This window comes from Marmota flaviventris, chromosome 9 (genome assembly GCF_047511675.1).
Source record: "Marmota flaviventris isolate mMarFla1 chromosome 9, mMarFla1.hap1, whole genome shotgun sequence".
NCBI lineage: Eukaryota > Metazoa > Chordata > Mammalia > Rodentia > Sciuridae > Marmota > Marmota flaviventris.
Window position 1 is genome coordinate 65647716 of NC_092506.1, and position 22835 is coordinate 65670550.

Consider the following 22835-nt stretch of genomic DNA (forward strand, 5'->3'; position numbering starts at 1 on the left):
ATTGCTCCTCCACAATGTTCTTATATTATTTTGAATATATCTTGATTTTTCTATTTTAGTGTATTTATACATTATTTATTTAATGATTCATACATCTGTATTTTCTGATATGATTTGAATTCCATGTAAACAAGAGCTGTCTTACCTTTTCTCTTCAGTTCGGTACACAATAGGTGCAAATGAATTATATACCTACTGTTTTGATTCTAAACATTCTTTTAAATATTAGATCATGTTCAGTCTTACTTCCTCCAAGAAACTTTCTCTCACTGCTTTGGACCTCAGTATAGTGGCATAATGAAAATGGAGTCATCTCTTTTATATTCAGTACATGGTTCAACCATTAAATGTTAATTATTTGGCATTGCTAATTAAGTGTTACTTGCCCACCCAAAGAGATGCACATGAGTAACTAAGTGATAGGGAAGTTCTTGCAATTTTCTTATGTTCACTATAATACTTGGGCTAATATTTTTTCATGGTGGGTTCTGAGACATACTCTAGATAAGGGATTGGCAAACTTTTCTATGAAATGACAGACAACACATTTCAAAGTTGGAGAGTCATTAGATCTTTACTGCAATTTATAACTGCTTTTGTAGAACAAAAGCAGATACAGACAAACTTTAGTTGTGGACAAAGAAATGTGAATGTCATTTAATTTTCATGTGTCATAAATATGATTTAATTTTTAATTTTTTTCCCAACCATGTAAAAACATAAAAATCATTCTTGATAGGTAATACCAAAACAAGAAGCAGGACAGATTTGACCCACAGGTCACAGTTTGCCAATCTCTGCTCTAGATAGATGCATTCATCTATACTATAAGACAATTCAGTTGTCAAATACCCAAGAGAAACATTAATGCATTTATCGAAATACCTTCGTTCAGCACGCTCCTTCTTCTTTAAGGCAACATCCAAATCTTGCAACTGTTCCTCTAATTTTTCACATAACAGTTTCTGAAAGAGCAAAATATACATATTTTTCTTCTTGGGATTGAATGCAGGGCCTTATGAATGCTAGGCAAGTACTTTACCACTGAGCTACAACCCCATCCTCTTAAAGAAAACAAAAAACAATTTATTTTTTAAAAACAACAAACTTCTGGGCTGAGGTTGTGGCTCAGTGGTAAAGAGATTGCCTAGTATGTGTGAAAAAGCACTGGGTTCAATTCTCAACACCTCATAAAAATAAAAAATAAAAAATAACTAACTTGCCCAGGCTGGACTCAAATTTATGAACTCCTGCCCCAACCTCCTAAACAGCTGGGATTACAGGCATGAGCCACCTCAACTGACTCTGTCATTTTTCACATTCCTTTTCTCCCAGTACTGAGGATTAAACCCAGGGCCTCACACATGCCAAGTAAGAGCTCTATCACTGAATTACATCCCTAGCCCAATAATTGCCACTTTTAACATCTTTCCACAATCATTTGCCATATCATGTTAAACTCATGGGTATTGTGTAATAAGAACTGATTAAAGGCCATATAGTTAAGGAATACTGAAGCTTTCCTTGTGTTTATTAAATAGGTGCTTCAGCATCCACTGAAATTAAGATAAGCGTAGTATTTTGATGTGAAGCTCACAATACAAAAACACCTAGCTTTGCCAAGAAAATACATTCTATGCCTACCCTGGTAAAAGTAGCCAATATTTAAAATATCATTTGGTTCAAAACTATGTAAAACAATGATTATAATTAAAAGAAAAAGATCATAAGACATTTTTAAGGAGATTATATATACAGTAAAATATAACAGTGCCAATAACAATTTTTTAAAAAAGAATTGGGAAAAACGTGAAACAATGTTACATGGTTGCTAAGTCAAAACAGATCATGGAAAATGTAAATGATAAAGCTACACTAAGCCAAAGAAGTCCACTTCACTGAGAAATACATAAAGTCCATCATTTCAAAAGCAAGAGACTGGGTTTATAAGGCAAAATACCCAATTGGTACAGTGGCACAGAAATATCCTCTTCTTCCGTTAAAAAAAAAAAATCACCTAAATCAAGGTCAAAGAAAAAGAAAATCTGTTTTTCCCAATTCTGATAAGTTAATCTATAAAACTATTGACAAAAACAAGGTAGGCAGGAGTGGAAAACAAGGATGAAAGATAAGGAATAAACTATAGAAAGAAACTTATTTCCTCCCTAAATCTAAATTTGGTATTCTCTGTGATTGTAACAAATGTAAGAAAAAATAAATGATAAATTTATAAAAAATTGGTGGGCTTCTGAGAATGGCATTGGAAAAGAGTAAAAGGAAGACCTAAGAGATATTAATAAAAGGTAGGCATCTTGGGACTGGGGCTGTAGCTCAGTGGTAAAGTGCTTGCCTCACATGTGTGAGGCACTGGGTTTGATCCTCAACACCACAAAAAATAAATAAAGATACTGTGTGTTCATCTACAACTAAATAAATATTTGAAAAAAAAAAAGGTAGGCATCTAAATAAGAAGTAAACAACAAGTATAAATGTCTCTGAAAATGGAAGATGTTCAGTGGCAGTTAAAAAATATCATTAATTTGAAACATAAAGCCAAGGGCTGGAGATATGGAGATGGGCTGGGTCATACATGTTGGCAAGGGGGGCAGAACCATTCTCCATCAGGGATGATCATCAAAGGAGGGCGGAGGCAGGCCGTGTGGTATCCACTGTCACAAGAATCACATAGAAGAATCTGAAATAAACCATATTAATGTCAACCTAACTGACTAAATTCAATGACTCTTAAGATAATGACAATTCAATATTTATTAGTACTTATTACAAAGTGTTCTTTATTTGCATAAATCTAATAAATGAAAAAAATCTTATAATTAGTAGGAGTCTGAAAATTGGGTATCTGACAATTAGGGATGATGCCACTTTTTTAAAAAACTTAAAACAACACCTCCCCCGAAACACTAAAAAAAAAAAAAAGGTAAAGTACAAAATTTAGTGAAAAATAACAAGTCCTTTCTGAACTAGAGTTACAATCATTTTAAAGTGATTTATCATTGCATAAGGGCAATGATAACATTCCTTATAACAAAGTTTTAAAGCTCAAGTATCATAAACTACTGTTAAAACATATAGAACGAAAGATTTCCATTTTAAATGCATCTCAATTACATATACGCAACAAACTCATGGTTTCTTTTTCCATGTAAATTCAAATAAGCAAAGGACAGGAATATTTAGATCCATCATGTTTAAATACAAAGGCTAATAATAATTAGTCTTACAGCTGATTTTTTTTTTTTTTTTTTTTTTTGCTTTTTAAATATAGATGATCAACTCTCTAAACTTAACATGGTACACTCATGAATATTTAACTTTTTAAATAACTTTATGGATTTATGGAAGAGTTACCAAAATATTAGTTTTCCCATATATCTTCATCATGGTTTAAAGTTTTACCTAACTATGGGATATCAACCAAAACTAAAAAATTAACACCACTACAATACCAGATTTCACCAGATTTTTCTGATTTTTCTGATTCTGAATCCAAGTTTCTACATTGTCTCCTTACTCTCCTCTGATGTGCCTTTCTTTTCCATGACTTTGACAGTTTTGAAAGATACTAATTCAAATAATTTGTAGATTGTCCCTGAATTTGTGTTTGTTTAATATTTTCTAATGATCAGACTGGGGTTATGGGTTTTCAAGAATGCCACAGAGGTATATCCTTTTACACAGTCCATGAATACAATATGATTTATTATTGGTGATATTAACATTGATCATTTAGTTTTAGTTGCGTCTATTGGTTTCCTCTACTGTAAAGCTATTACTTTTCACTTTTTTAACACATATTTTTTAGATGTTGATGTGCCTTTATTTTATTTATTTCTATATGGTGCTGAGGATTCAACCCAGTGCCTCACAAATGCTATACAAGTGCTTTGCCACTAAGCCCCAGCCCCTATTTTTCACTTTTCATAAACTATACTCAAGATAAATGGAGCTCATACTCAAGGGGAGGGAAATAAATTTTCCAGTATCAAACAATCTGTGGATATGAATTAAAAATCATTATAGTAATTAATAAATATTCTGGAGGAAGACATGATAAAGCTGTGCAAATATCTTATTTTCCACTTAAATTTTTGCCCACTAGTGGAATTGTTCTGTAAAGAAAAAATGTCTCTTTACCCACACTCATTTGTTTATTCAATGATTTATTTATATCAATATGAACTAATGAATACTTATTATTATTTAGGTTATAATCCAAAGCTGTCGTCATTTAATTTGTTGTAATAATTGTTCAGCAATGGACATAATGGAAGCTCTTTCACATTGGACTGTTCCTTTATTGTAAAATGGAATTCGGAAAGCAGGGTTCTGGTAGTCTGAGTCCTCCTTGTTACTGGACATCACTAATGCAAAGGTCTTTTAGAGGTCAGAGCAACAAATAAACAAACATATCTATGTATATATATATATATGTGTATACAGTAAAATATAATAGTGCCAATATAATAGTCGGCCCCATTGTCTGCCCCACTGTGAAAATAGGAGACTTTCTCACATGAAAAGGGGCAAACGCATGCATAGAATAGTCACCTACACCTATTCTATGCTCAAACCTTGCATGAATGTAAGTTTCTGAAACTATAATGCATAGTTTTACAGGGGGAAGGAAGGTTGAAAGTGGAAAAATACCTTCCACCCTCTCCATACAATGTATTACCAATTGATGCTGATGACGACCAAGATTCAGTCTTCAGTAATTTTGGTATTATATCTCGGTTATATAATCATATATATACTCATCCTTATTTAATTGATTACATAGGCCATATGTAGACTAACCCAGGCACCCAATTCCATTTATCACATTGTGTTTGTTTGTTTGTTTGTTTGTTTTTGGTGGTGCTGGGGATTGAACCCAGGGCCTTGTGCATATGAGGCAAAGCACTCTACCAACCGAGCCATATACCTAGCCCCATTATCACATTGTTTCTATGGTAAAATATAATCTAAATTTCAAATAATAAAATTACAAATAAACACTTAGTCTCCATTTCAGAAATCAGTTGAGTTCTATCTCTACTCCTTAATAAAGGGAAAATCCTTCTAAATAAAGACAACCATGTAAGATTCCCAGGCCTCATACAATGATGTATTTATTTTGACTAAAGCAGCTAGAAAATTCCAGGGTTCTACATTTACTTAACAATTTATTTCTTCTATGTTATAAGCGCAATGAGGACTGTATTTTTAGCTCAGCATCATATCTGTACCATTTAATGTATTCTAACTGCTTATTATTTTGATTTGAGGGTTACCCTTAAGCATAAGAAATCCATGACATAAGAAATCCATCATACTAGGGATCTTCAGTTTCTAAAGTCATTCTCCTTGACACAGTAAACAGCAATGGGATTTTCCACATAGTCATGAAAATAGCCAAATAAATATAAGTCCTATGTGTGCTCCAAGAAGAGGGCAACTCTCTGAGACAATTAGAGATTCTCATGAAATAGGGATCCTTAGGATTTAAGGGATTAAAACCTCTCAGGGGAAGTAAGACAGATAATCTAGCCCTTAGTCTCAATGGAGTTAACAGCCTAACCAGAAAATTAGAAGTTAAAAAGTGAACCAATCTTCAAGGCTTATAGAAATACGATAACAAACCAGGAGATGCAAGGCCGAGATGTCAGCTCAGCCTTTTAAAAAAATGTGCTCAGTAGAAGCACCAAGAAGCTAGAGCCAGACAAAGCAAAATCACTAAGGTAAGGCCACTGAGATAGTTAGCCCCATTGTCTGCCCCACTGTGAAAACAGGAGAGACTTTCTAACAAGAAAAGGGGCAAATGCATGCATAGAATAGTCACTTAAGTAACCTACAGTTGCCTTTATCTTGTTATCATAGAATACACTCCCCTAGGTGGAGACCAAAGATGGTAATGAGATATGTGCCATGTGAAGAAACATGATGAAGAATAGCAAAGATGCACACCTAAAACTCTACCTCTACAATGATGACATCAAGAGCCCAGGACTCTGCCTACCATGTGGATGCCGTAAAAGCTGTATTCCTCTATCCTTAATCCTTTGATGGAGCAGCCTGGTCTCCCTGTGGATCTTAAACCTAGTATATATCTATCAGGAACTCTACCAGGCAACCTTTTTTGTTTTTTTTCTTCCTCCCACCATTTTTCCCCCCATACTGGGGATTTAACACAGGAGTGCTTTACCACTGAGCTACATCCCCTACCCTTTTTGTTTTTTTAAAAAAATTCTTTATTAGTTGTAGGTGGACACAATACCTTTATTTTATTTGTTTATTTTTATGTGGTGCCGGGGATCAAACCCAGTGCTTCACACATGCTAGGCAAAAGCTCTACCGCTGAGCCCTAATCCCAGCCCCACATCCCCCACCCTTTTTATTTTGCAACAGAGTCTTACTAAGTTGCTTAGACCTTGCTAACTTGCTGAGGCTACCCTTAAACTTGCAATTCTCCTGCCTTGAGGCTCCCAAGTCACTGGGATTACAGGCATGTGCCATAGCACTCAGCTTTACCTGAGTTTTTAAAACACCCCTCAGAAAACATGCAGTAGAAGTCCCATTTTATAATAAAGACATCAAGATACAGAGAAGAAAACACTGATAAGTGGCAGAAGCAGGACCTATATCCACATCTTTCTGACCCCTTGCTTTTTTTATTATATCACACTGCTTTTTAGAAAAAAAGAACCTAGAGAACCATCTCTTATGTTTTGACATCAGAAAATCTTGAGATGTTTCTGCTCAACACATATAAGAGGATCATTCTTTATGTTTATCTCTACTTAATAGTTGAAAGTTGTTAAAGTCAAATCTACTTAAAAGAAGAGCAGAACTGCATACAATTGGGCATAATCAGAGTGTTTCTTCAACAAACTCCTTATGAACTGCATATAATGTATATTGACTAAGAAGTGGTTCTCCTGATGTAGGCCACCCTTGAAGAGTTTACTTCTTGGGTAAGAAAGCTCCACATAGTTTTGATAATGTTTTTCTAAACATATCTAGACTATATGCAACTTCCAATATTGAAAATTTTAAAGCCCATTGGGTTACTACTTTTCATGCTTTTAGAGGAAGGCAATAAGGCCTTCATAGGTTGAACTTACTTGATGGCACTTCAGAAATATATTTTTAAAAAAACTTAAAGGAACTGAATAGAATTAGTTGAATAAATTCATTGATTTGTGAGAAGAGAACAGGGTGTATACTTATTAGGTAGAGAAAATGTCTACATATAAACTAGCTACAATAAAAACAAAACCTTTATCCTTGGCCTTCTCAAACTGGCATTATTAGTTGAGAAACAGAAATAGAGGTTACTTTCTAGAATACATACTCTGTAGAATGAAAAAATTTCATGATCAAACCCACATGAGTCAGGCTGTTCCAGGCAACCACAGCTACCTATGACTATGAACATTGTTCATTTAGATCAGGTACATACTAGTTCAGGATGATTAGGAAGGCCACATTTTTTGCATGGTTCATCATCGTCTGCTATGATGGCTTCTTCACTTTCCTTTTCTTCTTCCTCTTCTGAAGCTGCAGATGATTTTTCACTGTCAGACCCATCACTTTCATCATTACTGGAATATTTCCACCTGCCTCGTGTTCGAGAACCAGTCCACCGAACTTTGCCTTTGGGTTTTACCTTGGGCAAAATAAAAAATTGACATAATTTGATATAAGAAGAAAAAAAAAAAAAAAACTAAACTCCTCCTGATTGCATGTCCCATGTGGAATACATGAAGAAAAAAATAAACATTATAGTCTGATCACCTAGATATACCTACTATTAAATTTTGGTGTTTATGTTCACTACTATTTTCTGGTTTGGGGAGAGTTTTACATGGGATTATAATGTCATATAGTTTTTATGTCATATAGTTTTTCTAATCATTGTATGTTCTCTTTACTATTAGTGACTATATAATACGTTATCACATGGCTGCATCACCTGGGTGTATATATCACCTATAGACATTTAGGTAGTTGTTTCCCATTTTTTCACTTTCATGAATAATGTATCCGTTGAAATATAAATTTTAACACACATCGTGATGGTTAGGATAAATTCCTCGAAGAGGATTCTGGGTCAAAGGCCATGTACATTTTAAAGGTTCTATCAATAACAGAAGGATGACTATATACTCACTTATTATTATGCAAAAATGTAAAGCTTTAATAATATTAAAGATGAACCTAAAAATTTCAAGAGGGTCAGACTTGTATAAAAAATGCTGACAAATTTTAAAAGAATATTATTCAGAGAATAAGTTTCCAACATTGTTAACAATTTTTTATTGCCTAGTTTTATAATCTTTTTTAAATATTTATTTTTTTAGTTGTAGTTGGACACAATACCTTTATTTTATTTATTTATTTTTATGTGTGCTGAGGATTGAACCCAGGGCCTTGCACATGCTAGGCTAGTGCTCTACCACTGAGCTACAACCCCAGCCCCAATTTTATATCTTTTAATGCATATTTCATTTCATTCCCATACTACAGGTCTCCAGCAAAGAACTAAATAATTTTTATCAGAAAACGTTTTTCAAAGTATAGAACTAAAAACTCAGTATTTCAGGGAACAAAGGTTCACCTGCAACGAAGAATAACCTTATCCCTTAAATAAATTAAAAACAACTCTTGTTTTTAATTTGTTTAAACGATAACACTAGTCAAAGATTTGTATATTTTACTTAAAATGAGGTGGTTACAGAAAAAAGAATTCTGGCTTCCAAGACTAATGATTTAAATGGTGGAAACAGGCACTCTCAGATACTGGTAAGGAAATGATATATTACTAGGGCCTTTTTGGAGGCAATGTGGCATGCCCCTTGACCCAGCAATTCCAATTCTAGGAGTCTATTCTAAAGAAATACTCACTCATGTCCAAATGGATCTTCAATGCAGCATTGCCTGTAATAGTGAAAAATTGGAAACAACCTAATGTCAATTAATAAGGGAGTGGTTAAAAGAACTGAGGTATATCCACAATATGAAAATACTATGTGGCCATTAATAAACACAAGTAGACTGATCTCCTGACATGAAAAAATAGATACACTGTTAAGTAAAGCACTCACAAAAAATGAACACACAGGACCCGATTTATTTTGTAAATGATAGGTAAAATGTTTATAAACATATATATGAATGCATGAAAAACAGATCGAAACAGTATGCACCCCAATCTGTAAAACTGGTTATGGGAAATTTCATTTTATAATCCTATAGGTTGTGTATTTTTTTAAAGAGAGAGAGAGAGAAGGGAGAGAGAGAGAGAAAGAGAGAGAGAATTTTTTTTAATATATATATATATATTTTTTCAGTTTTCGGTGGACACAACATCTTTATTTTATTTTTATGTGGTGCTGAGGATCGAACCCAGAGCCCCGCGCATGCCAGGCAAGCGCGTTACCGCTTGAGCCACATCCCCAGCCCCACAGATTGTGTATTACTTGAATAATTTACAACAAGAATATATTTCTAATACTGCCTGTAATAGAAAAAAAATGTTTAAAAGATAAGAATGACTATGCTTTAGCCTAAAGCAAAAAAGCTATAAACACTCAGATTTAAATATTCCTTATTAAAATTTAAAATTCAGAGAAGTTTTACCTTGCCTCCTTTAGAGTTTGTATCCTTCTCCAGTTTTTTCAAATTTTCTTTTTTGTCTGTTTTTTGCAAGGCTGCTGACTCTTCTTCCACATCATCTTCTCCTTCCCCTCTTTTTTTATCAGCTTTCTGATCTCTGATCTCAGCCACTTTTGCTGTAGGTCTAGATATTCTTGGAGACCTCCTTAAAGTAGGGCCCACATTTGTTTTCTCTTCTTCTTTTTCTGTCTTCTCTTGCTTGCTTTCTGGTTCTGGAATTTGGGCAGGACAATCTGGCTTCTTCTTCCGACTAGATATCCTAATTGTTAATTTGATGCCTTCTTTCTGCCTTTCAGAGGTTATCTCTGTATTTTCTGAGGCAGTTGTTTCTTCTTCAGGAACCAACTTATATTTAAATTTGCTTTTTTGCACAGAACCCTTTGTTTCAGAAGGATCCTCATTGTCTAGATTATCCATTTCTACTTTCTTGGACTCAGAATCCCTTTTGAGAATTTCTGGGTCTACTTTTTCCAGGAACTGACCTTCAAAAGAACTTGTACTCTGACACTCTACCCCTTCTTTTTCTAAGTCTGGTTTTTCACAATGCCCAGTCATTTTAGTTGGTGGGAAAGTTTCAGATGCGTCAGGAGGACTTCGTGGTTCTGATCCTAGAGTACTCTTTGGAACTTCTTCTGGTATGGGACTCAATCTTTGTGAGTCTTTATCAAGAAAAGTCTTTTTGGACTTCTCTAACTTTTCAAGACATTCTAGGATTGGTGGACTCTTATCCTTCTTACTTTTGGGGGACTTCTCTTCAAATTTCATGGTACAGGATTCAGTGACAGATAAAGCAGTTTTTAAAGAGAGATCCTTTACTATCTCAGAATCTGACTCAAGAGAAGTTTCCATTTCTGGAGGACCAGGTTCCTCTAACTGCCCTTTTTGACTCTGGGTCTCTAAGACTGAGACTGAACTATCTACAACCTTCCCTAAAAGGACTTCTTTCTCAAGCTCACTTATTTTCAAACTCGTTATGACAGAATTTAAGCATTCTGCTCCATTCCCCTCCATGATGACATTTCTATCCTTAGAAGAGCTATTGTAGACATCTTCCTTTGTATCATAAAACTTTGTCTCTATTTGTTCTGTCTTCAAAGTTGGAGTTACCTTTTCATCACCAACTTCTCCATTTACCATTAGTCTCCCTTCATGACTCAAAGTAGTAATGGTAGAGATCCTTTTACAAGTCTCTTCCTCTTGTTTTACTTCATCTTTTAAAAACTCTTTTGTTGGAGTAACTGATTTACATAAAGGTCCTTTGACTGTACTGTCAAAATCATCACTCAGTTTAATTTCTCGTTTTTTTAGTGGAATCTTGGCTTGCTGGTCATTTTTAAGTTTCTCAGTTTCTTCAGTAGATTTCTCTGTAATTTCTTGAGAAGATCTGATATTGCCACTAAACTCTAGCCTCTCGGGTTCCTGTACCACCAGTTTCTCCATGCTACCTTTGACATCTTTGGGATCTGCTCTGCATTCCTTCACTTCGATTTTAATGGGTTTGACATTTTCCTTGAAAGAATCACTTTCTTCTTTGACAATCTTTTTTTCCTCGATTTCTGGCAAAGTTTTTTCTACCTTCACTATTACTGGCAGTTTCACAAGTTCCTTTTGATCTTCTTTTTCAATTTTCATAGTAGTCTCTTCTAGAACACTGGCTGTAGAACAATTTACTGAATCTACTAGCCGCGCTTCACCTTTTGTCTTTTCATTTTCCTTTTGTTCCTCTAAAAAAAAAAAAAAAATCAGAAAAAGTTTCAGTGAACAGAGCTTTCAAGATTATAATATATAACAGACTTAATATATTTCCATTTATTGTTTCTCTCTTCGCAGGGGTAGCATCTCTTTGTGATTGGGTATTTGACCCCCCCCCCCCAAAAAAAATCTGACAATTAAGAAAATGACAAAATTGTGAAGCACAACTTCCAGATATTAAAAAATTGCTATTTAGACAGACTCAGGTTACTGCTTTTTACTTTTAGTTCCAGTGTTCTCAATGGAATGTAAATATTTATACAGCTCAAATAATTTAGTCAAGCTTAAGGGATGGCTCAAAAATATGAAGCAGAAAATGCTACATAAAACATTGCCAAAAGGCCATATTTGTTTCATAAACTGACAATGTTCTTCTTTGCAAGTCACTGAGGACTTTATTTCAGTGAAGTAACATGAGCAGAGGAAAAATGAAAAAAGAAAAATAAAATAATGCTCAAAGGGAACTGCTAATAATATTTTAGGCTACTTCTGGTCATTATTTTTCACAAAATTGGGGTCACTCTGCTTTCAATTTTTTTTTACAGAAACATTAGCCCTTTTTTATGTTAATGTGACCTTTTAAAAAATCATTATTCATGACTATATTACATGCCTTGATGTGGTTATGCTACAGTTCACTTTACCAAATGGCTTTATTGATCATTTAAGTTAATATTTTACAAAGAAACTATTAATGCTTATATTTCCATTGCCTCTTTTTACCTTGTTGACTATGTATTTTCAGCCTTAACAAAGTACCTAATAGTACATATTTAAACATAACAAAAGCTAAAATCAAGTAAAAAGCATAAATCTCATGGGTAATCACAGAGATTGCACTGTATTTTCCAAATAAATTACTACTAATTTTAGTACATGTTCCATCCTTTCACCTTATCCTTGGAATGGAAAAACTTTAATTCTAAACGAAGTTTTACTGAGATATAAACTTAAAAACTTGAAGATTTTTGTCAATAAGCAAAGAGTAACAATTCAGAAGGATGTAAGTGGAGTAGATAAAAAGTGGGGAGATGAAACAGTGCATTTTTTAAAAATGAGAATTCTATTTTTAACTAAAGTGAATATTTTTACTACAAACTTCTTAAAAAATGTCTAATCATGTTTCAAATAAAATACTCAAAAACCATTTAGGACTCTTTGGACCTCAAGATTAAATTATCACAAAGTGCACAGATGCATTCTACCATCATGTATAACTAATTAAAACAAATTTAAAAATTAATAAAAAGAAGATTAACCTATTAGTATTATTCTTCCTTCTTTATACCATTAGTGCTTTAAGGTGAGACAATAGTGATGATTCATGTCTTCCCATCCCTTTCTCACTTATTAAGCTTGGTAAGTATATTAGCAAAACTAATTAAATATTTTAACAGATAAACCCAAATTACTATCTTTTAAATTAATTTCAACCAAACATTGTTAATACTGAACACAACTGAATATTTCTTCTATATACCTGTGGTTCAGGCATCATGATAGAACCTCACTGTGATCCTGACTCAAGGTAAGATTACATGTTTTTATTTGGAGTCAACTGATTTTAATTTGAGTAACAGTATGGCAGAATGAAATGAGAGATAAAATTAGATTGAAAACTCTTGGGTTTATCAAACCTAATTCAGAGAGTGGTATGTTATACTTGTACATATTTGTACTAACCCATCTTTTGTACTAACACAACTTTCTGCCCTTGTTACTTAATCTACTAATAAAGCAGCTGAACTAAATAACCTCCCCTAGTATTCTTCAAAAGTGTTGTATTTCTGTAATTCCAAAAATGTTAAATCATTGAAAATTTAGGATATGGTTAAGTCCTTTTAAGAGAAAAATTTGATAACTATTATTATAGCTCCCCTACATTACATGGATATGTATACAGAACAGAAGGATCCTGACAGAATATGAACTTTTGAAAGCACTAGTAACTGGCAAAAAGGTCATTCAATTATATAAACATTTCCCCAAGGGCAGTCAAAAGGAAATTGTAAATGAGTTTAAGAGGCATGAAATTTGAGGCAACAAAACTAAAGGAAAAAAATCACTTCAAAAATCACAATGCAGCAGCAACATTTCTCAATAAACTTCAAGAGAACTGGTATCTAATGTAGGTTTTTCAAAGCTGGTCCATTCATTTACTCAACAAATATTTATTTATTATCTGTTATGAGATTTCTCACCTAGTATAGCAGGGTGAGAAATCAAACACTGAATATTCCATGTAAATTAACAGTAGAGGACATCGCTAGTTGCTACTCAATATTTAATCTCTTGTACTAACACAACTCTGACTTTGTTTAGGAAGCCTCCTTGATCAAGCACCTTATAGCAATGGGTCATATGATATAGTAATGATCAATGAGATGCATGAAGATGTCATGAATAAGAGGATTTAGTTGAATTGCACTGTTGCCCTAATTTAATTTTCTTTGTGTCTAGACTCTGAACATCATACCTCCAGGAGCAATCAAAGCCACAAGAAAAAAAACAGAAACAGACTAAGTAAAGTTCTTGACTTCATGGAGCTCCCAATTCAGACTAGACTCATCACTTTTCATTATAAGAAAAAAATTTTAAAGTCAAATGCATTTCTTTCTGATATTTTAACTTTCACTTTTGTTTCTTACTATCCTTGTTTCCCATGCTCACAAAAATCTATGTATCTACTTCTTATATTTTACACTTGTCATCTTTTGGGTGATAAAGGGGTAACTAATCCATAATAAAGTTTTAGTTATTTTATAGTGATCATATTTTGCAATTAGACATGAGAAAACTCAAAACAATAGAGTAGTTCCAAACTAAAATCTTAAAAACTTACATGTAAATTAGCACAAACACTTAACAGAGCAATTTAGAATTATCTGTTTTAAGCTTAAAGAAATATACTCCATCACTAAGAAATTCTATTTCTAGAGAGTACAATTACATACAACTACCCAGAAATATATACATGAATATTTACTGCAGTACTGCTGTAGAAATAAAAAACAAGAAAAATTCTAATACAGCTCAAATGGGGAAAAGGACAAATAACCACTTTATGATGAATAAAATGAAAAAAAAAAAAGAATGTATATGGATTAACACACATAAATCTCAAAAACAGAATGAGTAACAAGTTGTAAAAGACTAGGAACAGCAGGATTTTGTGGAGCGGGTACTGGGAATTGAAGGGGCAAAGCAACATCGTCAATTATTTTTTGTATTTTGAGACAGGGTCTTGCTAAATTGCAGATGCTGGGCTCCGGCTTGAGATCTCTGGCCAGAGCTTACCAAGTCACTGAGATTACAGGTGTGAACCACAGCGCCCAGCCAGTAAAATACCTTTTTTAAAAGAAAAGTTATGAAACACTCAAACCAATGCTATTTATTAAAGTGACCATATACATATGTGCAAAAAACAAATGACAGGAAATGAATCACAGGGTTGTAGTTACTCCTGAAAATGGAATAAGGAGGAATGAGAAGGAAAGTGAAAAGAAGTACCACCTATTTTTTAAACAAAAGAAAATTTGGGCAAATCATTGAGAACTACTATATCAAAATGTTGGGTATACAGTGTTTTACATTCTTTGTTTATCTGAACTGATTCATTAAAAATTGAGAAGGTCACTTGAGCTCACACACCTAAAATTCCAGTGACTCAGGAGGCTAAGACAGGAGGACAGCATGTTCCAGGCTAGCCTCAGCACTTAGAAAGACCTTGTCACAAAATAAAAAATGGCAGAGATATGAAAAATTGTGGTATATATGTGTATTAATAATTGTAATGCAAAAAAAGAAGTACATGTATAAAGGCATAAATTGGCATGAACATACTTTATATACAGAGATATGAAAAACTGTGCTCATATGTACAATAAAAATTATAATGCACTGAACTGTGGAATAGCTGAACTTTTTTAATGAAGTATATGGACTACTTTTGCATAGTACTTGGGAATCATTATTAATTATTTGGCACCATTTTCTTACCATTAACTTTAGCCACATCAGAACATTCAGGATTTAAAAGAAGAAGCGGGGAGCAGGGTGAGGAAGGAGGAGAAGGAGGGAAAGGTGGGGAGGAGGAGGAGGAAAATTAGTTCAGAATTTCCTAAAGCTGCGACTAACAGTTTTCCTCTGTTAACTCACAAAAAGCCATTTATATCTATTCTGCAGCTTTTACCATTCCTCACTTTCTCCATTGATTAAAAAGTTACATAAAACGGTTAAGTATCATCAACTATTTTCTAGGGTTTTTAACGACTGCAGATAATACAACATCCAAGTCCTTCAGGCAAGTGGCCATGGCAAGCACTCAATGTCAACTATATAATTATTATATTACTGGCAAAATCTTTCAGCCTTCAAGCACAGTTAGAAACTCGCTGTTTTATAGTTCTATTAACTGATTCTTTCCCTATAAAGAATTAACAAATTTTCCTCTGTTTGCACATTACTTTATATAGATTTTTATAATAGCATTTATTACCCCGCATTATAATTATTTACTCAGAAATGTTATCTGTCCTACTGGTCTGAAGAATTACTCCTCTGGAGCAGAATCATGGATTATTCACTGTACGACACCTGCTTAACTAGACTGAACAAATTGAAATGGCAACAAATCCTACCCCACATGTTGACAAATAACAGTAATAACTTTTAAGATACATTAACAGGGAGCAGATTGTAAATCAATATTTAATTTTAAATTATTTGAAGTATATCTGATCAATTTACAAAGTAAGATTTGGGCAAGGACATAACATATTTAACAGATGCTAAATCTTTTGCCTCAGCCTCCCAAGTGGCTGAGACTATAGGCAGGAACTCCTTAGCCTGGCACCCCCAACCTTTCTAATAAATTTTGTTTTTAAAATTTTTAATTTAGTTTTTGTGTTACTGAGGATTGAACGCAGGGCCTTTTACAGATACTAGGCAAGCACTCTACCATACATCCTCTGCTGAGCTACATCCTCAGCCCTTTTCTTCCTTGAGAAAGGGTCTTGCAAAATTGCCCAGGGTGGCCTTGAATTTACAATCCTCCTGAGGAGCTGGGAATACAAATGTGAGCCACCATGCCCAGCTATGTAATCTAAATTCTGATAAAGAAATAAATAAGTAACCATGCCTAAAATAAACCCTAGAAGAAAAAGATCATGGCAGTTGCAGTGGCAGATATTTTCTCTCTCTATATATGATCATATGTATAAGTCATTCATATATGTACATATATGTGTATAAAAAGGAACAAAATTGGTATTATAATAATTTCATGATTATTAGCTTATCTCTGATACACTAACACTGCCTACTAACCCTACTATTTGCTCTACCAACAACTCTATCAGTCTTCTTTTCTATTCTTAAACTTCCAATCTCTCTGTGAGGTCCATATTTTCAAATGATTCTGCCTTCAATTTCACAGAGAAAACAGAAACCATACCCTCTCATCAATAGACCAGTAAGCCTGCTCCTATTAAAATAGAGATACCTATTTTAAGCTAAGACAAATTCTTCAATCCATGATTTAGATTTCATCTCCTCCAGCCATGTGTCATCATCTTACTTGTTTTAATGAGATCTCATTGGCTGCAATATTGAGATTAGACTGAAGGAAAGGAATGATAGAAACAAGGATAGTTAGGATATTACTATGAAAAATAATGATAAAATCTCTTCAACAGTATCCCATTTAACTCAAATTTAAAAACAAAAACATTAATACATTTAAGGAAAGCCCAGTACAATCTGCAGACCCCATTCCCCTATCTCTCAGGACCTTAGCTGTCTGACCTTATTTCCTCCTATTTTACAATACCCTACTCATTCTGCTTCAGTTACATTGGTCACAGGGGCCAGCAAACCATAAAGGATCCGACATTAAACATTTTTAGCTTTGTAAGCCATAGTTTCTCTATCACAACTACCAAACTCTTCTGTTATAGTCTGAAAACAGCCATTGACAATTGGATATTAAATAAATAAAATTCAAACCAGCCAGATTAATTTTTCCCACTACTCAGGAGGCTTAAGGAGGGAGCATCAACTCAGCCCAGGAGTTCAAGATCAGCCTGAGCAACATGGTAAGACCCTGTCTGAATTTTTAAAAATTAACTTAATTTTTTTTTGAGAGAGAGAGAGAGAGAGAGAATATGAATTTTAATATTTATTTTTGGACTGGGGATGTGGCTCAAGCGGTAGTGCACTCGCCTGGCATGTGTGCGGCCCGGGTTTGATCCTCAGCACCACATACAAACAAAGATGTTGTGTCCGCCGAAAACTAAAAATTAACTTAATTTTAATTTTTAAAAATTAAATTAACAAAACAGGCAGCAGGCCAGATTTTGCTTGTCCACCCTAGTCTGCTGATTTTTTGCTAAAATGTATTACTCATACTTGCTCCTACTTCAGAGTCTTGCATCCTTTGTTTTTGTATTTTGTGGTGCTGGGAACAGAACCCAGGGACTTGTATATGCTAGGTAAGCACTCTCCCAACTGAACTATAACCCCAACCCCTTACATTTGTTTTTGTTTGTTTAAAATTTCCTTGGGTATCTGCATTATTGGTTCTCTCAGATCCTTTTGGTCTTTGTCTTTACTCAAGCATTACATTTTCAGTTAGTCATTTTCTAAGACCCCAATCTATTCTTTTCCCAAATCACTGTACTATATATATATCGCTCCATATCACCATCTGCACTACAAATAACAAGTAATTTATAATCTTGTTTACTGTCTCATCCATACTTTGTGTAAACTGTGATTTTCATTCACAGCTATACTCCCACTACCAAGAATATTCAGCATATACTAAATAAATATTTGCTGACTGAAATGAAATACTACAGGTAAAAACAGATCTATGCTATTCCTAACAATTCAAATTTTGCCTGCAAAAAGCTTTTTGCCGGCTGAGGTAGTGGCTCGGTGGTAGAGCACTTGCCTAGCATTGTGTGAGGCACTGGGTTCGATTCTCAGCACCACATATCAATAAATAAAAATATAGGTTCATAAACAACTAAAAAAATATTTTTTAAAAAAAGCTTTCTGCCATTTTGAAAATGTTGATAAACTTTACAATTTCTAAAAGTGACTCAAAATATTTAATGTCTTGTCCCATTTTTTTGCCAATAATCTATTCACTGTATGCAAGAATATTTCCAATTCTCATTCTAGTTTCAAATACTTCGGCACCATATAAACTCAACATCAAAAAAAAAAAAAGGTTTTGATAAACACATGTAATATTTCTCTCAATGTATAGGTGATATAATAGTATTCCAAAATTTATTATGGAATGTCCAAAAAAAGCAAATCCATAGACCCAGAAAGTAGAATATCTCTAAGAGCTGGGAGAAGAGAGAAATGGAGAATGGCAACAAAATGGATACATACTTTCTTTGTGGGTTGATGTGACTTTTCTAACATTAGACAGTAATTATGGTTGTACAACACCATCAATATACTAAAAACAAGCAACTGTACATATTAAAAAGGTGAATTTTATCTTAGCCTTTATAAAACAAACAAGTACTATATAAACCAAAATAAACACATATTTGGGCCAAATTAGCTATGTAAGTGGCCAGCCTACAAATTCTATTTTCTGCTAGATGTCATCAAATAATAGTTCCCATGTTGTATACATATGGGCAGAGGTATATTACTGCAAAAATCAACAAAAAGACAGTCTTTTTCAAATTAGCAGAATTTGAAAAACTATATTAAAGTTGAGATGTGTTCCCCTTGACTTTGTTTTTTCCTAGAAAAGTTTCTTTTTAACTTTTTGGTACCTTCAAAATTAGAATACAGTATCTAACATACAATGAAAATATATATTAAATGTCATGGCATTCACAGTATTCTGTAAGTACAAAAACTTCCAGGTAGTATACCACATGAACTGACACAGTGTATCTTCAATTGCCATAAAGGGGCTTAAAGGGCATGAAACACTCACTTGACCATCTAGTTTGAGAAGAACAATTTGACAGGTATTTAAGAGCTTTCGGCCTGATGTTAAAAATTGGCTCTAATGGAAGTGATAAAAATAGTGTAAATAAAGTCCCCAAAAAAGCTACAAAAAGAGATCAGGAAGGTGGGATTTCAGATGGCCCTTCAAGAATACTTGGACTTTCCTTGGGGATAGGGCAACATGAGAAGGAGAGAACATGATAAAGTCACAGAAGGAATGCCCAAGACAACACAGAGTAAAACATCTAGACAATCTGCAACCAGTAATCATGTAAGGAAACAATAAAAGATAACACTAGAAAGAGAAGTAGAGGACAAATTATAAGATTCTGAATAAGAATTCTGACTAAGAAATTTAAATATTTTTTACTAATAATTATTATTATAATAATAATTTTTTAATAGTTAAAGATGGACAGCATGCCTTTATTTTTTATTTATGTTTTTATGTGGTGCTAAGGATTGAACCCAGTGCCTCACACTTGCTAGACAAGTACTCTGCCACGGAGCTACAGCCCCAGCCCAAGAAATTTAAATATTTTTAAAAGTCAATTTTAATTTTCAGGGGCAGAGTCATACTGGGGATTGAGCTCAGGAGTGCGCTACCATTAAATTATACCCCTGGCCCATTTTATTTAGGACAAGTTCTCATTAAGTTGACAAGGCTGGCCTTAAACATGCAATCCTCTTGTTTCAGTATCCCTAGATGACTGGCTCAATGTTAATTATCTTCCTCTTTGAAAGAAAACTCAACTCATTTATTTAGTTGGTAAACTTTCTAGGCTACTTGCTGTCATTATGAGATTTTGGCTTACATTTTGAAGTCATATTTCTATGGCACTTATATAAAAAGAAACAAAAATATTTGCTTACTGAGGTTAGATATAAGGCATGTCAATTTTACTAAAAATTTTTAAAAATATATTTTAACTGTAAAATTGGCTATATTATTCACCTTTCAGTGCCAATTTTTTTAAATCTTCTTGCTGCCTAATTCGAAATAATCAACCACACTTACTTTAAAAAATTTTGTCCCATGATGCCTTATCACTGACTACATTAAATTTAAGATTGTTTCCAACTTAAAATCTATTCTGCCACCTCATATTACCCCTATAGGGCAATGTTTGTTTACATCTGAGAGCAACGAAAACAACAAACCAGGATCACATTCCTTTTACCTTGCCATGAAGTAGGCCACAATAATTACATCTGAGAGAACCAGGATAAGGGATAAGGCTTTGGAGCCTGAATAAAATTACTACAAATTATATGTTAAATGCACCATCAAAAGTACACAAGGAGTTTGTCCATAACTCACTGTGTGTCCTAGGGAAAATTACTTAAAACACTTTGTCTCACTTCCCTCATCCGGGAAAAAAAGGAAAAGAAAAACAAAATATACAGTAGTCCTCCCCTTATCCAAGGTTTCACATTCTGTGATGTCAATTATGCATAATTACAGCCCTAAAAGAACAAAGGAGATTACAGTACATCTAGACATTTTGAAAGACAAAGACTATATCTGCATAACTTTTACTATAGTATATTGTTATAATTATCCTATTACTAATCATTGCTAATATTCTTTTCATTTGTAATTTTAATTACACGACTATAGGATGTAGTTTGACATATTATACATATATGAAGTATAGCTTCTCATTCTTGTGGTTGTATATGATGTAGAGTTACACTAGTTGTGAATATTCTCTTGTTGTGCCTAATTTATAACTATACATGTATAGGGAAACAAAAACATGATGTAGGGTCTGAGAGTATCCACAGTTTCTAATAATCACTGAGGCTCTAGGACATATCCCCTAAGGATATAATTGTAATATACCTAATAGGGTTTGTTGTTGAGATTCTATGGCTTTAAGTCATGTGAATATCTTTAGAATAGTACTTACACATAGTAAACATCATATTTTAGCTATTTTATCACTATAATGTAAGTCTGATCAAAGTAATTTTAGTCTACTTAGTTTACTGAACTCTTTCCTAAAATCATGCTTAACACACAGAAGATGAACAATAACTATTTGTTGTATAAATAAATAAGAAATAAGAATAAATAAGAAATATTTTGTTCTAAGAGGAAGAATGCAGAAAAATACTATTTGTTTTACCTTATTTTTTGAGTGCTAGGATTGAACCCAGGACCAATCTTGCATGCTAAGCAGTCCCACTATGGCTAAACTAACCATATCCCAGCCCCAGATTAATCACTAGAGAAGGGGAAAAAACGAAGTAGGTTAAATATCCTGCACCTCCTCTTCCACATATTCAAGAAATGACCTTGTACCTCACAGATCATTTTCTCTTAGTTGTGTTAGGAAAGATAACATCAGCATTCATTGAAAATGCTTTCAGAAACAGTCTTTCTTCAGGGCTGGGATTGCAGCTCAGAGGCAGAGTACTTGCCTAGCACAAGTGAGGCACTAGGTTCAATCTGTAGAACCCTATAAAAATAAACAAAGGTATTGTGTCCATCTATAATTTTAAAAAAAATTTTAAAGTCTTTGTGTAAATGGCCAATCAGCAGCTCCACCCAAGATCAACTCCAACAGCTTCTGTATTTTACAAAGGTCCACAGGCCAACATGGATATAAAACTCTGAGAAGTACTAAAGTAGATCTCTTTATTTATACAAAAGTATAAGCCAGAGGTATAGCTTAGTGGAGAGTGGTAAGTAATTTCCTAGTGTTACACAAGGTTCTGGGTTCTATCCCTAGCATCAAAAAAAAAAAAAAAAGAGAGAAAAGAAGTCTGGGACAAGTTTATGAATGTATCAATTTCCTCATCTTTAAAACTGAAAAACCAAGGAGGCATGAGGCACACATCTGTAAATCCAGCACTCAAGAGGATGAGGCAGGAGGACCACAAGTTCCAGGTCAGCCAGAGCAACTCAGTGAACCTCATAGTTTGGATGTGATGGTTAGTTATGAATGTGCCTCCCAATAATGAAAGGAGAGATAATTAGACTACAAGAGCTGTAACCTAATTGGTCCATCTCAGTCTAAATGGACTAGCTGAGTGGTAACTGGTAACTGTAAGCAGGTGGGGTATATGCTGAAGGAGGTGGGTCACTGTGGCAGAGGGTTAGAGGACCCCTTAGAACGGTTCAAATTCCCTTCAGCCATTCTCCAACCCATGCTTCCTGGAAGAAGCCCTTAGTGAAGCAGTGCTCTTCCATCACACCCTCTGCCATGATGGTCTGCCTGTCTGCCTGATCTTGGGCCCAGAACAATGGAGTGGTCTATCAAACACTAAACCACTAAACAGACAGCCAAAATACACTTTTTCTCCTCTAAGTTGTTCTTGTTGGATGTATTGGTCACAGTGATGGAAAACAAAGATAAGAACTGACACCAGGAGTGGGGTTATTACTGTGACTAACCAGATCATGTGGTTCA

General features: G+C 34.0%; 1 protein-coding gene across 2 annotated transcripts in view; it reads right to left on the reverse strand.

Annotated features, from left to right (window-relative positions):
- Positions 1-22835, reverse strand: part of Rsf1 (remodeling and spacing factor 1) — a 171819-nt gene that overhangs the window by 30863 nt on the left and 118121 nt on the right. Inside the window, exons 6-9 of one of the 2 annotated variants that reach the window (XM_027942581.2) lie at positions 9643-11402; positions 7463-7669; positions 2591-2695; positions 886-965 (exon numbers count right to left, since the gene is read on the reverse strand). In XM_027942581.2, the coding sequence (XP_027798382.2) occupies positions 886-965; positions 2591-2695; positions 7463-7669; positions 9643-11402 (2152 nt within the window). The remainder of the gene's footprint in view (positions 1-885; positions 966-2590; positions 2696-7462; positions 7670-9642; positions 11403-22835) is intronic. The other variant, XM_071616522.1, reaches the window with a different exon arrangement.